Source organism: Pongo abelii, chromosome 1, assembly GCF_028885655.2.
Source record: "Pongo abelii isolate AG06213 chromosome 1, NHGRI_mPonAbe1-v2.0_pri, whole genome shotgun sequence".
Taxonomy (NCBI): domain Eukaryota; kingdom Metazoa; phylum Chordata; class Mammalia; order Primates; family Hominidae; genus Pongo; species Pongo abelii.
In genome coordinates, this window is record NC_071985.2 from 227,752,138 (window position 1) to 227,765,577 (window position 13,440).

General features: G+C 62.3%; 3 protein-coding genes across 15 annotated transcripts in view; 2 read left to right on the top strand and 1 right to left on the bottom strand.

The window, feature by feature from the left end:
• Positions 1-5,268, top strand: part of PLEKHG5 (pleckstrin homology and RhoGEF domain containing G5) — a 30,552-nt gene extending 25,284 nt beyond the window's left edge. For 6 of the 9 annotated variants that reach the window (XM_024253883.3, XM_063715328.1, XM_024253892.3 and 3 more), the window contains 11 exons: positions 594-644; positions 765-914; positions 1,305-1,415; positions 1,521-1,670; positions 1,762-1,899; positions 2,050-2,169; positions 2,729-2,861; positions 2,954-3,069; positions 3,163-3,347; positions 3,803-4,564; positions 4,818-5,268. In XM_024253883.3, the coding sequence (XP_024109651.1) occupies positions 594-644; positions 765-914; positions 1,305-1,415; positions 1,521-1,670; positions 1,762-1,899; positions 2,050-2,169; positions 2,729-2,861; positions 2,954-3,069; positions 3,163-3,347; positions 3,803-4,564; positions 4,818-4,827 (1,926 nt within the window). In that variant the 3' untranslated portion in view covers positions 4,828-5,268. Of the gene's footprint in view, positions 1-593; positions 645-764; positions 915-1,304; positions 1,416-1,520; positions 1,671-1,761; positions 1,900-2,049; positions 2,170-2,728; positions 2,862-2,953; positions 3,070-3,162; positions 3,348-3,802; positions 4,569-4,817 lie in introns of those variants that run through there. The other 3 variants (XM_054542056.1, XM_054542049.2, XM_054542062.2) reach the window with 2 other exon arrangements.
• A 145-nt stretch (positions 5,269-5,413) lies between these two features.
• On the top strand, positions 5,414-11,804 carry TNFRSF25 (TNF receptor superfamily member 25). Of its 3 annotated transcripts, XM_063715343.1 has the most exons (10): positions 5,414-6,355; positions 6,861-6,981; positions 7,678-7,812; positions 8,181-8,348; positions 8,447-8,525; positions 9,773-9,828; positions 9,928-10,035; positions 10,232-10,269; positions 10,724-10,904; positions 11,190-11,804. In XM_063715343.1, the coding sequence occupies exons 1-10, from the start codon at positions 6,305-6,307 to the stop codon at positions 11,516-11,518; spliced, it is 1,266 nt and encodes a 421-aa protein (XP_063571413.1). In that variant the 5' UTR covers positions 5,414-6,304; the 3' UTR covers positions 11,519-11,804. The 3 variants fall into 3 exon arrangements, with proteins under 3 accessions (XP_063571413.1, XP_063571411.1, XP_063571412.1); XM_063715341.1 differs by having other exon boundaries at positions 9,773-10,035; XM_063715342.1 differs by having other exon boundaries at positions 9,773-10,035; positions 10,235-10,269.
• Positions 11,805-12,009: 205 nt separating this feature from the next.
• The window catches only part of ESPN (espin), a 36,501-nt gene continuing 35,070 nt past the window's right edge, over positions 12,010-13,440 (bottom strand). For all 3 annotated transcript variants that reach the window (XM_054542009.2, XM_054542004.2, XM_054542002.2), the window contains one exon: positions 12,010-12,956. In XM_054542009.2, the coding sequence (XP_054397984.1) occupies positions 12,809-12,956 (148 nt within the window). In that variant the 3' untranslated portion in view covers positions 12,010-12,808. The remainder of the gene's footprint in view (positions 12,957-13,440) is intronic.

Sequence of the window (13,440 nt, forward strand, 5' to 3'; positions counted from 1 at the left end):
GACAAGGGCTGTGTCCAGGGAGGAGGTTGCTCCTAGAGGAACCTGGGAGGGGGGCTTTGGGCAAGTTTGCCAGGTTCAGCTGAATTAGCACAGGTGAGGCCTCATTCTTTCACTTTCATTCAGTGGCTGTTTCCCAACACTTGCTGTGTGCTGGGTGCCCACAGAGTGAGCTGGCACGGAACAGAGTGAGCTGGCAGTGTAGGGATTTCGGCTCAGGGAGGGGAGCATCTACCCTGGGCTTGGAGCTTCCTGGAGGGAGGAAGCACCCTCAGAGGTGAAATCTGGAGGCTAAGCCAGGGCAGAGGTGGAGAAGGGAATTCCAGGCGTGGCTTCAAGGCCAGTCTCCCCCGAGCTTCCCTCCAGGAGGGACCAGGGCAGTGTGACCCCGGGAGGGCTGTGAGGGCTGGGTCTTTCCTCAGGGTCTGGACTACCCAGGTGCGAAGGCCAAAGGGTACAGCCTCCTTATCCCTGGCTGCTGTGGGGCCTCCTGGAACGGGGAAGGAGAAGGAGTGGCAGGGGAGCCTGAGGCCGGGTGGGGCCCTAGGGCTGAGACAGCCTCCCGACCCCAGCCACACCATCCCCTGATCCCACAGCTGTTCCTGTGCTGCCTCCTGAACCTGCAAGAGTCAGGGCTGCTGTGTGAGGTGCGCTGGGGTTCGGGTGCGGCGGCGGGTGAGGTACCAGGAAGGAGGGCGGGACCTGGACCTGGGGCAGGGCTAACCTGGCGGAGGGGGGTGGCCAACCGTACCTCCCGCCGCGCCCAGGTGGAGGCGGAGCGCCTGTTCAGCAACATCCCGGAGATCGCGCAGCTGCACCGCAGGCTGTGGGCTAGCGTGATGGCGCCGGTGCTGGAGAAGGCGCGGCGCACGCGGGCGCTGCTGCAGCCCGGGGACTTCCTCAAAGGCTTCAAGATGGTACGGGCGGGGCCGGGCGCAGGCGGGGGCACTGAAGCAGGGCTGGGGCGCCGAAAAGGCTCCACGGCCCGATCCGGTCTGCCCAGCATCCCCAACCCCCCCCCGGGCCCGTAACCGCACTTGACCCCTTGTGGCCAAGGGTGAGGAATTACGAGGCGGTCGCCCGGGTTTGAGCCTCCACCTGACCATCTACCCCTGCTCCCTGGCCGCGCGGGTGGTCACTTTGGCTGAGGCTCAGTTTCCTCATCTGGAAACAGGGATCATAAGCTTGCTGCCCCCTTGGGGTGGTCGCCCAAGTGCAGTAAGGAAGCGCTTGCGCAGCGCCTGGCGCGGGCCGGCCTGCAGGGAGCGCGCGGTAACCGGCGCCGTGGTTGTTCTGCCCCGGGCCAGTTCGGCTCGCTCTTCAAGCCCTACATCCGCTACTGCATGGAGGAGGAGGGCTGCATGGAGTACATGCGCGGCCTGCTGCGCGACAACGACCTCTTCCGGGCCTACGTCACGGTGAGGGCGCGCGCGCCGTGGGCGGGGGCGCAGGAGGACGGGACCCTGGACTGGGCCGGGTGGGGCGGGGCCTGCCCTGAGCTGCGCCCCACTCCCCCACCGCAGTGGGCCGAGAAGCACCCACAGTGCCAGAGGCTGAAGCTGAGCGACATGCTGGCCAAACCCCACCAGCGGCTCACTAAGTACCCGCTGCTGCTCAAGTCGGTGCTGAGGAAGACCGAGGAGCCGCGCGCCAAGGAGGCCGTCGTCGCCATGGTAACCCTGATGGCCAGCGGGAGTGGTCTCCCCTGCTTGGCTCTCTGGTCCGTCATGACCCTGGGCCTGAAGCCCCTTCGCCTGCCCCTAGATCGGCTCCGTGGAGCGCTTCATCCACCACGTGAACGCGTGCATGCGGCAGCGGCAGGAGCGGCAGCGGCTGGCGGCCGTAGTGAGCCGCATCGACGCCTACGAGGTGGTGGAAAGCAGCAGCGACGAAGTGGACAAGGTGGGCGTGTGTGTCTGCGGAGGTTGCCGGCTGGAAGAGAGAAAGGCCAAGATGGCAGGCAGGGGCTGTGCTGGGCATCTCACTGAGGATGCCTAGCTGAGATGGGAGTCAGGCTCTGGCCTCCCCTACACTCACGTCATCCGTCCCCAGCTCCTGAAGGAATTTCTGCACCTGGACTTGACAGCGCCCATCCCCGGCGCCTCCCCGGAGGAGACGCGGCAGCTGCTGCTGGAGGGGAGCCTGAGGATGAAGGAGGGGAAGGACAGCAAGGTGATTCCAGGGCCACCCCACCCCTCTGCCCTGTCCTTCCTAGGGACCTCCTGGGCCCCAGTCACTGGTTCTCAGCTCCCCAGTCCCTTGGGTGGTTACTGAAGAACCAGTGACCTTGTCATAGTGAATGACACTTCTCTGCCTGCCATTCACAAATCCAGCAGCAGGGTCCTAGCCCTTGAAGGCACCAGTTGTGCCCATTTGTTGGTGCCACATGGGTTCCTGGTGGGAGGGCAGCCATATTCCACAAGCGGGCCAGGAACCCCAGAGCCTTGCTACCGTGCCATGGCCCCTTCAGGCATGAGGCAGGCTGAGAGCTTGCACACGGTGACTTCAAAGTCACCAATCTTCTTTTTAATGTAAACTTGTATTGAGATAAGTCGTCAACATACATCTCAGTGAAAGAGAATCATCTTCCTCCTCATTTTAATTTTACTTGGAGGTTCATGGTGAGAGGAGTGCTTGACAAAAACCGAGTGCTCCCAGGGGAGGCTGGTGCCACAGTCGCCGGCCCTGACCCTGCTGGCCTGTCTGGCCACCCCCCCTCCTGCCACTGCAGATGGATGTGTACTGCTTTCTCTTCACGGATCTGCTGTTGGTGACCAAGGCAGTGAAGAAGGCAGAGAGGACCAGGGTCATCAGGCCACCCCTGCTGGTGGACAAGATTGTGTGCCGGGAGCTACGGGACCCTGGTAAGGAGCCCTGGTCCCCTGTTCCTGGTCAGGGGCTGTGATGGGTGGGGCCGCCATCTCTGCTGACACTGACTTGGGCCTTCCCTAACCAGGGTCCTTCCTCCTTATCTACCTGAATGAGTTTCACAGTGCTATAGGGGCCTACACGTTCCAGGCCAGCGGCCAGGCCTTGTGCCGTGGCTGGGTGGACACCATTTACAATGCCCAGGTGAGCGCAGAGTAGTGAGTGGGCGGGCAAGGCAGATTAGGGAGATGCTGCTCACAACCCATTCTGTCCCATGTACCCCAACCTTGCCTGCAGAACCAGCTGCAACAGCTGCGCGCACAGGAGCCCCCAGGAAGCCAGCAGACCCTGCAGAGCCTGGAAGAGGAGGAGGATGAGCAGGAGGAGGAGGAGGAGGAGGAAGGCGAGGACAGTGGCACTTCAGCTGCCAGCTCCCCTACCATCATGCGGAAAAGCAGTGGCAGCCCCGACTCTCAGCACTGGTACGTCTACTCGTGACCACCCAGCAGGTCAAACCAGGACAAGTACTCCCGCCCGGGACTCCTGAAGGCCCAGCCACGCTCCCTTCCTCCCAATGGCCTCTTGTCATGAACACTGTGGGAGCAGGGCTCTGTCTCCCCCAGAGTCCAGGTGGGGAGGGCAGACACCTTTCCATGTGCTACCAGCCCTGATCCATTCGTGGTAGTTGCCTGGGGTGCTGTGCTGAGGATCCTTAGGGCAGATCCAGCCTTGGCAGGGAAGAGTGCTGGGCTCGCTACTGAGGTCTGTTGTGGGCACTGGAGCTGGAAGATCTGCCACACCTGCCGCATGCTGCCATCTCTGAGCCTCCAGCTCCAGGAGGGCAGATGGTATAAACCACTGTGCACTGCCCAGCCTGGGGCTGCCTCAGGCCATCTAGGTTTCATGGTCTGGGCTGACTCTGCTCCTGGCCCCACAGTGCCTCAGATGGCTCCACGGAGACCCTGGCCATGGTTGTGGTAGAGTCTGGGGACACGCTGTCCTCCCCCGAGTTCGACGGTGGTCCTTTCAGCTCCCAGTCTGATGAGACCTCTCTCAGCACCACTGCCTCATCTGCCATGCCCACCAGTGAGCTGCTGCCCCTGGGTCCGGTGGACGGCCGCTCCTGCTCCATGGACTCTGCCTACGGCACCCTCTCCCCAACCTCCTTACAAGACTTTGTGGCCCCAGGCCCTGTGGCAGAGCTAGTGCCTCGGGCCCCAGAGTCCCCACGAGCTCCTTCCCCTCCACCCTCGCCCCGTCTCCGCCGCCGCACCCCTGTCCAGCTGTTGACCTGCCCGCCCCACCTGCTCAAGTCTAAGTCCGAGGCCAGCCTCCTCCAGCTGCTGGCAGGGGCTGGCACCCATGGGACACCCTCTGCCCCCAGCCGCAGCCTGTCAGAGCTCTGCCTGGCTGTTCCAGCCCCAGGTATTAGGACTCAGGGCTCCCCTCAGGAAGCTGGGCCCAGCTGGGATTGCCGAGGGGCCCCTAGCTCTGGCAGTGGTCCTGAGCTAGTCAGCTGCCTGGCCAGGGAACCTGCAGGCTCCCACAGGAAGAGGTGTGGAGACCTGCCCTCGGGGGCCTCTCCCAGGGTCCAGCCTGAGCCCCCACCAGGGGTCTCTGCCCAGCACAGGAAGCTGACCCTGGCCCAGCTCTACCGAATCAGGACCACCCTGCTGCTTAACTCCACGCTCACTGCCTCGTGAGTGGCCTGGCCTGGGGTAGGGCAGGTGGCTCAGGGCACTGGCATGGGGGCCCACTCATGCCTGGGAGCATCGCATTTGGGGAGGGGTCATGGCGGAGGGAGCCTGAACCCTGCCCAGTGTCTGGGTGCAGGGGGCTGTGGTGGGCAGCAGTGAAGGGGCCTGAGGAGTGCCGTGGGGAAGAGAGGGTGACCAGAGCCACTCTGAATGGCGTCAGCCAAAGAAGGACTCTGTCCCCTCCCCACCCTGTAGGGAGGTCTGAGCAGAGGGAGGCCCCCAAGAGTGCCATTGACCAAGAGACAGCAGACAGCCTGCCTCCTGGGGCGAGCCGGCACCTGCTTCAGCTGCTGCCTCCTGTGTGCATGAGCCGGATGCTGGGCAGGATCCCTGCCTACGCCCGGGCCCGATTTGCGCTTTGCCAGACTGGATGGAGTGGAGGAGGCCCAGGCCACAGTACCACCCCACCTGCCCAGGCAGCCCCTCGTCACCTACTCCCCGAAGTTACCAGCTCAGCTCGAGTCTTCAGGGCTGGGCTCCCAGGCTGCCCATCCCACTTCTACCCTCACTGGCCTCCAGTGGGATTTGCTCCTGCCCTGCCCCCACCTTCCCAGTCCCACAGGCCACCCCTGGCTTGGGCTGGGTTCTGTAAAGTTACGTATTTATTGAGCTTTTGGTTCTTTTATAAAGACTTGTCTAGACTCCACTGGGAAGAGTCCTTTGCTTTGGGGCCCAGTGACTCGGGGCACTTGAGTTCAGGGCGGCCTCCTTGTGTTCCTGTGCCTCTCCACTTGTCACGGATGGGCCACGGATGGAGCTTGCCATGGGAAGCACTGGGAAGTAACGGGATGTGGGGTGCCACCAGACCAACACCCCCAGACTTCCCCATCTTCAGCCACCATCAGAGCCTCTCCCCAGGTGCCCCCCGGGGGATTCAGGGCTGAATCTGCCCAGTTCCCACACTCAGGCCAGCCCTCTTGGGAAGGTGGGTCCTCCATGGGGGTCCCTTCAGGTACTTTTTTTTTTTTTAAATGCAGAGTCTCACTCTGTCACCCAGGTTGGAGTGCAGTGATGTGATCTCGGCTCACTGCAACCTCTGCCTCCCGGGTTCAAACGATTCTCCCGCCCCAGCCAGTCTAGTAGCTGGAACTGCAGGTGTGCACCACCACGCCGGGCTAATTTTTGTATTTTAAGTAGAGAGGGCATTTCACCATATTGGTCAGGCTGGTCTCGAACTCCTGACCTCAAGTGTTCCTCCCGCCTCTGTCTCCCAAAGTGCTAGAATTACAGGCCTGAGCTACTGCGCTTGGCCCCTTGCGGTACTTTTGACCCAACCTCCTCCATGGCTGGGGGCGCGGAGGCCGAGAGAGAAGTCACTTGCCCTGGCTCTACCTTGAAGTGGTGGTTCTCAGGGTTGGGGCGAGACTCGGGGTGGGGACCGAGATGCAGCTCTATCCTGTGCCTCTGGTCGCAGCAGGCAGCCCAGCGCTTCGCGTGTTCCCCTTGGCCTGTCCGCTGCCGCCTAATGAGCTCAGGTCTAGGCCGAGCAGAGGGGGCACCCGGTCGGACTCGGTTGGGCTCGGGCGGCCCCGCCTCCCCCCGCCCGCCAGGCGGGCCCTTCTCGACGGCGCGGGGCGGGCCCTGCGGGCGCGGGGCTGAAGGCGGAACCACGACAGGCAGAGCGCACGGAGCCGGGAAGCCCCTGGGCGCCCGTCGGAGGGCCCAGCGCGGCGCGGAGGGCTATGGAGCAGCGGCCGCGGGGCTGCGCGGCGGCGGCGGCGGCGGTGGCTGCGGTGAGTTGAGACGCAGGAGGAGAGGGGCAGCGTTGAGCCCTGTCCCAAGAGCCTCGGTGAAGGAAGGGGCCCCGGGCGCGTCTCCACTCCAAGCCTCACTGGGGGCTGGGTTGGCCGCCCCTTCCGACCTCGTTAGAGGCTCCGCCAGGGCGTAGCCCTTCCACTGAGAGGAAACCCCTCCCAGGAGGGTCTGGGGGCCCCAGGCAGAGCATTATCAATGTCCCTCCCCCAGTAGAAAGCGTGGGTGGGGGTGGGGGTGCTGCCGGGTCCCTGCTCTGGTGGAGGGGAAACTTGTGAGGGGGCAAGCGCCCCCTCCGAAGCCTGGTGTGTGCGCAGGGGGAAGGAAGTTAGTTTCCTCTCCACCCATGGGCACCCCTTCTGCCCGGGACCTGGGAAGTGGGCTGCTCTGTGGGCAAATGCTGGGGCCTCTGAAATGGAGGAGACGCGGCAGGGAGAGGCCCCACGTGGGCAGCTGCGCTGAGAGTCAGCGGCACCTGTCCCCCAGGCGCTCCTCCTGGTGCTGCTGGGGGCCCGGGCCCAGGGCGGCACTCGTAGCCCCAGGTGTGACTGTGCCGGTGACTTCCACAAGAAGATTGGTCTGTTTTGTTGCAGAGGCTGCCCAGCGGGTAAGTGGCCACAGGAGTGGGAAAGACATGGGGCAGGCAGGGCTGGAGAGGTGGCGGGCAGGCCAGGGACGTAAGAGGAGGCTGGCAGGGGAGGTGGGAGGAGGCTGGCAGGGGAGGTGGGGGGAGGCTGGCAGGGGAGGTGGGGGGAGGCTGGCAGGGGAGGTGGGGGGAGGCTGGCAGGGGAGGTGGGAGGAGGCTGGCAGGGGAGGTGGGGGGAGGCTGGCAGGGGAGGTGGGGGGAGGCTGGCAGGGGAGGTGGGGGGAGGCTGGCAGGGGAGGTGGGGTAGGCTGGCAGGGGAGGTGGGGGGAGGCTGGCAGGGGAGGTGGGGGGAGGCTGGCAGGGGAGGTGGGGGAGGCTGGCAGGGGAGGTGGGGGGAGGCTGGCAGGGGAGGTGGGGGGAGGCTGGCAGGGGAGGTGGGGGAGGCTGGCAGGGGAGGTGGGGGGAGGCTGGCAGGGGAGGTGGGGGGAGGCTGGCAGGGGAGGTAGGGGGAGGCTGGCAGGGGAGGTGGGGGGAGGCTGGCAGGGGAGGTAGGGGTAAGCTGGCAGGGGAGGTAGGGGAGGCTGGCAGGGGAGGTGGGGGGAGGCTGGCAGAGAAGTGGGGAGCTGGAGAGAAAGAGGGAGGGAGGGCAGGTTGGGAAGCAGGTGGGGGGTTGCTGGGCAGCCCCTCTGCCTGCCTGACCCCTGCCTGGTTCCACAGGGCACTACCTGAAGGCCCCTTGCACGGAGCCCTGTGGCAACTCCACCTGCCTTCTGTGTCCCCAAGACACCTTCTTGGCCTGGGAGAACCACCATAATTCTGAATGTGCCCGCTGCCAGGCCTGTGATGAGCAGGGTGAGGGGCTTCTCAGTGCTTGGCAGGGAGTTCCTAAGGACAGGCCTTTCTGAAGGAAGTGGCTGGCTTGGGCCCAAACTTGGGGTGTGAGGGTCCTGCACCCACCCTTGCCAGAACCCTCCACCCTGATCCTCCTTTAGGGTGCCCTTGCCCCTTCTCTCTTCCTGGTGACCTTCCCATCTCTCCATGTGCCTTGGTCTCTGGTCGGCTTCAATCTCTGAGCTTCTGTCTTTTTTAGGGTAGCCCTGCACCCGTCTCTTTCACCTACTTCTGTCTCCATTATCTTGGGGGCGGGGGTCTGCCTCTGCCTCTCCATGGGAGCCTTTGGCCCTAACTCTCCACTCCCCATCTCCCTGCACCCCCACCAGCCTCCCAGGTGGCGCTGGAGAACTGTTCGGCAGTGGCCGACACCCGCTGTGGCTGTAAGCCAGGCTGGTTTGTGGAGTGCCAGGTCAGCCAATGTGTCAGCAGTTCACCCTTCTACTGCCAACCATGCCTAGACTGCGGGGCCCTGCACCGCCACGCACGGCTACTCTGTGAGTACCCCCACCCAGGGCTGTCTACTCCCAGACCCCCTTCTCCCTGCCTGCTCCACTCCTGTCCCATGGTGACGCACGCCTCTCCTGGATTGCAGGTTCCCGCAGAGATACTGACTGTGGGACCTGCCTGCCTGGCTTCTATGAACACGGCAATGGCTGCGTGTCCTGCCCCACGTAATTCCTAGCTGTCGTGGGATGGAGGGAAGGGCGGCTGGGAGCAGGGCAGGGGCCTGGGGTGGGGCAGGTGCTGCTGGTTCAGGAATAGGAAGAGGGGATAGGGAGGAGGGAGTTTGGCCCTGTGATGGGTGGGCCCCACTTCAGGCAAACTTAGATGGTAAAAGAGAAATCTGGATCCACCTTAGCCAGATAAATAAGGGTATGTGCCTTCACTTTCAGCCAGCATTCCCCCCAGCTATCCTTCTAGCCAGATATTACAGATGATTTGTCACTTATACAGAGAGTCACATTGATAGCTTTAAAACTTGGGCTGAAGGAGGTTGAGGCTGCAGTGAGCTATGATCGTGCCACTGCACTTCAGCCTGGGCAACAGAGTGAGACTTATTAAATAAATAAATAAATATTAAATCTATTAAATATTAAATAAATATTAAATCTATTAAATAAATAAATACAAAGGGCTGAGAGTCAGGACTGTGCTGCTAGTTCTCTAGGGGATCTTGGGCAAGTTCAGAGAATTTGCGTCTCTGATGTGTGGTGTCCCTTTCTCAACATGGGATGTTAGCAGCTTATTCACAGGCCTTTGATCAGAGGTAAGGGACTTTCTGTATCTATTCAAGTCTTTTTTTTTTTTTTTTTTTTTTTTGAGATGGAGACTTGCTCTGTCGCCCAGGCTGGAGTGCAGTGGCACGATCTTGGCTCACTGCAACCTCTGCCGCCTGAGTTCAAGTGATTCTCCTGCCTCAGCCTCCCAAGTAGCTGGGACTGCAGGAGCCCACCACCACCCCTGGCTAATTTTTTGTATTTTTAGTAGAGATGGGGTTTCACCATGTTAGCCAAGATGGTCTTGATCTCCTGACCTCGTGATCCACCTGCCTTGGCCTCCCAAAGTGCTGGGATTACAGGCATGAGCCACCGCGCCTGGCTTCCATTCAAGTCTTTATTGAATATCTGCTATGTTCTACACACTGTTCTAGGTGCTGGGGATGCAACAGGGGACAAAATAGGCAAAATCCCTGTCCTTTTGGGGTTGACATTCTAGTGACTCTTCATATAGTCTAGAAGCAGCTCAATGAATAGTGTCTGTGGTTGTTACCAGGGACACAATGACAGGAACATTCTTGGGTAGAGTGAGAGGCCTGGGGAGGGAAGGGTCTCTAGAATGGAGCAGATGCTGGGCAGTCTTAGGGAGCCCCTCCTGGCATGCACCCCCTCATCCCTCAGGCCACCCCCGTCCCTTGCAGGAGCACCCTGGGGAGCTGTCCAGAGCGCTGTGCCGCTGTCTGTGGCTGGAGGCAGAGTAGGTGGTGTGCTGGGAATGCGAGTGGGAGAACTGGGATGGGCCGAGGGGAGGCGGGTGAGGGGGGGCAACCACCCAACACCCACCAGCTGCTTTCAGTGTTCTGGGTCCAGGTGCTCCTGGCTGGCCTTGTGGTCCCCCTCCTGCTTGGGGCCATGCTGACCTACACATACCGCCACTGCTGGCCTCACAAGCCCCTGGTTACTGGTAAGTACACACACCCACACACGCACCCAGAAGCCTGGGGTCAGGATGGGTAGCCTAGAGTCTACTCAACCCTGATACAGAAGGGGAAACTGAGGCAGGGAGTGCGGGATGCAGAGGAACCCTAGAGGAGCTGTACCAGCACCCAGGTCCAGGAGGCTTGCCTGGTCGCTGACCGCAATCTCTCTGTGTCTGTCAGCAGATGAAGCTGGGATGGAGGCTCTGACCCCACCACCGGTAAGAACCTCACTGTGTGATCCTGGGCTGCCTTCTGGAGCTGGAAGATCAAGCCTTACTGTGATCCCTGGAGCTTGGCACGTGGCCAGCACAGGGTAGCCCTAGTGGACAGAGGTGTTGGGAGCTGAGTCATCAGTGGATGAGACCAGCACAGTGCCTGCCCTCAAGGGGTGCTCAGTCAGCTGGAGTTCAGATTTGTACACAGAAGCTAACAGTTCAATGGAAGGAGAGCCCCATGGTGCTGGGGGACAAGAGGAAGGAGGCGGGGGCAGGGGACTCAAGGCAGAAGCAAGAGTTCTGCTGGGCTACAGTGAGAGCAGGGCCAACTGTGGGAGGTGTCATTGCGGGGGTGTCTGCTGACTGAACCAGGGACTGTCCCCTCCTGGAGAGGCACTGCAGGTAAGGGGCCTTACTTGGCAAGCAGGGCTGACCTGGGGCCCCCCTTGGCTTCCAGGCCACCCATCTGTCACCCTTGGACGGCGCCCACACCCTTCTAGCACCTCCTGACAGCAGTGAGAAGATCTGCACCGTCCAGTTGGTGGGCAACAGCTGGACCCCTGGCTACCCCGAGACCCAGGAGGCGCTCTGCCCGCAGGCGACATGGTCCTGGGACCAGTTGCCCAACAGAGCTCTTGGTAAGGGACATCAGTGGCCTGAGGCCTTGACCCTATTCTCCTGTCTGCGGTGGGAAGTTGTGGTTTCACAACGTGTTCCTTTTCTGCCCCCTAACTGACCGGGTCCGCCCTCTGTGCACTGACCCACCGGATCCAGCGGGCTTCAGCCCTGGGGTACCCGCACGAACGCCTCTGACTCCGCCTCCCGACCGCGGCCCACGTACCCCATTGGCTCTCTCTGGCCCTGCCCCAGGCCCCGCTCCTGCGGCCCACGTACCCCATTGGCTCTCTCTGGCCCTGCCCCAGGCCCCGCTCCTGCGCCCACATTCTCGCCAGAGTCCCCAGCCGGCTCGCCCGCCATGATGCTGCAGCCGGGCCCGCAGCTCTACGACGTGATGGACGCGGTCCCAGCGCGGCGCTGGAAGGAGTTCGTGCGCACGCTGGGGCTACGCGAGGCAGAGATCGAAGCCGTGGAGGTGGAGATCGGCCGCTTCCGAGACCAGCAGTACGAGATGCTCAAGCGCTGGCGCCAGCAGCAGCCCGCGGGCCTGGGCGCCGTTTACGCGGCCCTGGAGCGCATGGGGCTGGACGGCTGCGCGGAGGACTTGCGCAGCCGCCTGCAGCGCGGCCCGTGACACGGCGCCCACTTGCCACCTAGGCGCTCTGGTGGCCCTTGCAGAAGCCCTAAGTACCGTTACTTATGCGTGTAGACATTTTATGTCACTTATTAAGCCGCTGGCACGGCCCTGCGTAGCAGCACCAGCCGGCCCCACCCCTGCTCGCCCCTATCGCTCCAGCCAAGGCGAAGCAGCACGAACGAATGTCGAGAGGGGGTCAAGACATTTCTCAGTTTCTCGGCCGGAGTTTGGCTGAGATCGCGGTATTAAATCTGTGAAAGAAACAAAACAAACAAAACAAAAACAGCTTCTTGGCGTTTCTGCGGGCCTGCGGTGTTAAGTGGCCTGGACTTTTCTCGAGGGAGTCGAAGGGGACGGGAATCTTGTCACCCCGGGGTCTGGCACCCATGGTGGAGTCCAGTGTGGCCTTAGCTCCCAAGCCTGCCCCTCCCGAGTACACTCTGGCCCAATTACCCGAGAAGGAGAGAGCAAGTCGCGGCCACAGCGAGTGAGTGAACCGGAGCCCAGATGAGAGCGCTTTAATGGGGCTGCGAGGTGGCGGGGACAGGGTCGGGATGGGGTGCAGCAGTTGGAGACACAGAGTCAAGGCCCCTCATCCTCCATTCACTCCACCGGGGCAGTGAAAGGGTCCCGGCGGCGAGTGGGTCTGGCTGGGGACGGGGCGCAGACTTGAGGGAGGTGGGGCCAGAGGTGGGGTCCCGGGGGCCGCAACTGCAGCCCGGCCAGACAGGCAGTTTTCATGTTTCTGGTAAACAAACGACTGAGAGGAAACCCTTGGCGGGGATAAGAAATGAGGCCTGGGCTAGGCCGTGCGCAGATCTGGGTCAGAGAGGAAGGGAAAACCCCTTCCCCGAGCTCGGGGCCTGCCTCCACCCAGGATGCGCCAGCGACGCCGGTTCCGGGGTGCGGGGGAGGGGGCTGCATCCTGGAGGGGGCTGAGCCCCGCAGGAAAACAAAGTCACCACCCACGGGGCTGGGGAGAGCGCTGCACTCGTTGATATTCAACGAACATGCAAATATATGTAAGTCGGCATGCAAATAAGCAGCATTTGTTGTTGTTTGCATCAGCAGCTTGGGCACTTTTTCTGGGCAACCGGGGCGGCGTGTGCACTCCAGTGTTGCCAAGGGCTGGGGACGCGGGGGCCGGGGTGGGGGGTCAGGGAGGGTTTCCAGCGCAGGAGGGGAGGGCTGTGCGGCTCTCAGCCCTTCCACCGGGGCCTGGCTGGCTGGGGCTGGGGTGGGGGGGCCCCACGGAGCTGCGAGGCTGCGGGCAGGAGTCTGCGGCCTCTAGTACTTAGCGATGTCCCCCTTCTTCAGGATGACCTGTCGCTGCCAGGGCGCCAGCTTGCTCTCATCGTAGCCCAGCGTCCGCAGCTTCTCTGACTGCTCCTTCTCCCGCCGCAGCTCCTCCTGCTTCTGTCGCTCCTCCTCTTTCCTGAGGCGGTGGGGGTGGGGGGGGGCAGACCCGGTGAAGTCTGGAGCCAGATACCCACGCTGGCAGAAAGGGTGGGGCCAGGTACCAGGCAGAGGCCAGGTCACCCATGCAAGGGGTGGGTTACTGAGGGCAGGGGCTGGGTTGCTGAAGACAGAGGTGCTAGACTGGGGGCAGAAGGGGGTTACTGGAGTACAGGGGAGTTGGGTGAGTGGGAGGCTGAGGCTGGATTATTGTGGGCTGGGGTGTTACTGGAAACAGAGGTGCTGGGTCACTGTGTGGTACCATGTGAGGAGGTGGTATTGCTGGGTGCAGCGGCAAGATTACTGGGACCAGGACTTGAGTTGTTCGGGAGCTGTCAATATGAAGTATTGAGGACTGGGGTGGGGCTGCTGGGGAGCCGAGAGACCATATAATTGAGAGACAGGGACTGAGAATTAGAGACAGTTATTAGAACATAGAGGGTAGATCTGCCCTGTTGACAGAG

Coding starts and splice junctions, on each gene's coding strand:
- TNFRSF25 (XM_063715341.1), top strand. CDS start 6,305: ATGGAGCAGCGGCCGCGGGGCTGCGCGGCGGCGGCGGCGGCGGTGGCT. Junction 6,982..7,677: donor TTGCAGAGGCTGCCCAGCGG/GTAAGTGGCCAC, acceptor CTGGTTCCACAG/GGCACTACCTGAAGGCCCCT. Junction 10,905..11,189: donor GTTGCCCAACAGAGCTCTTG/GTAAGGGACATC, acceptor GCCCTGCCCCAG/GCCCCGCTCCTGCGCCCACA.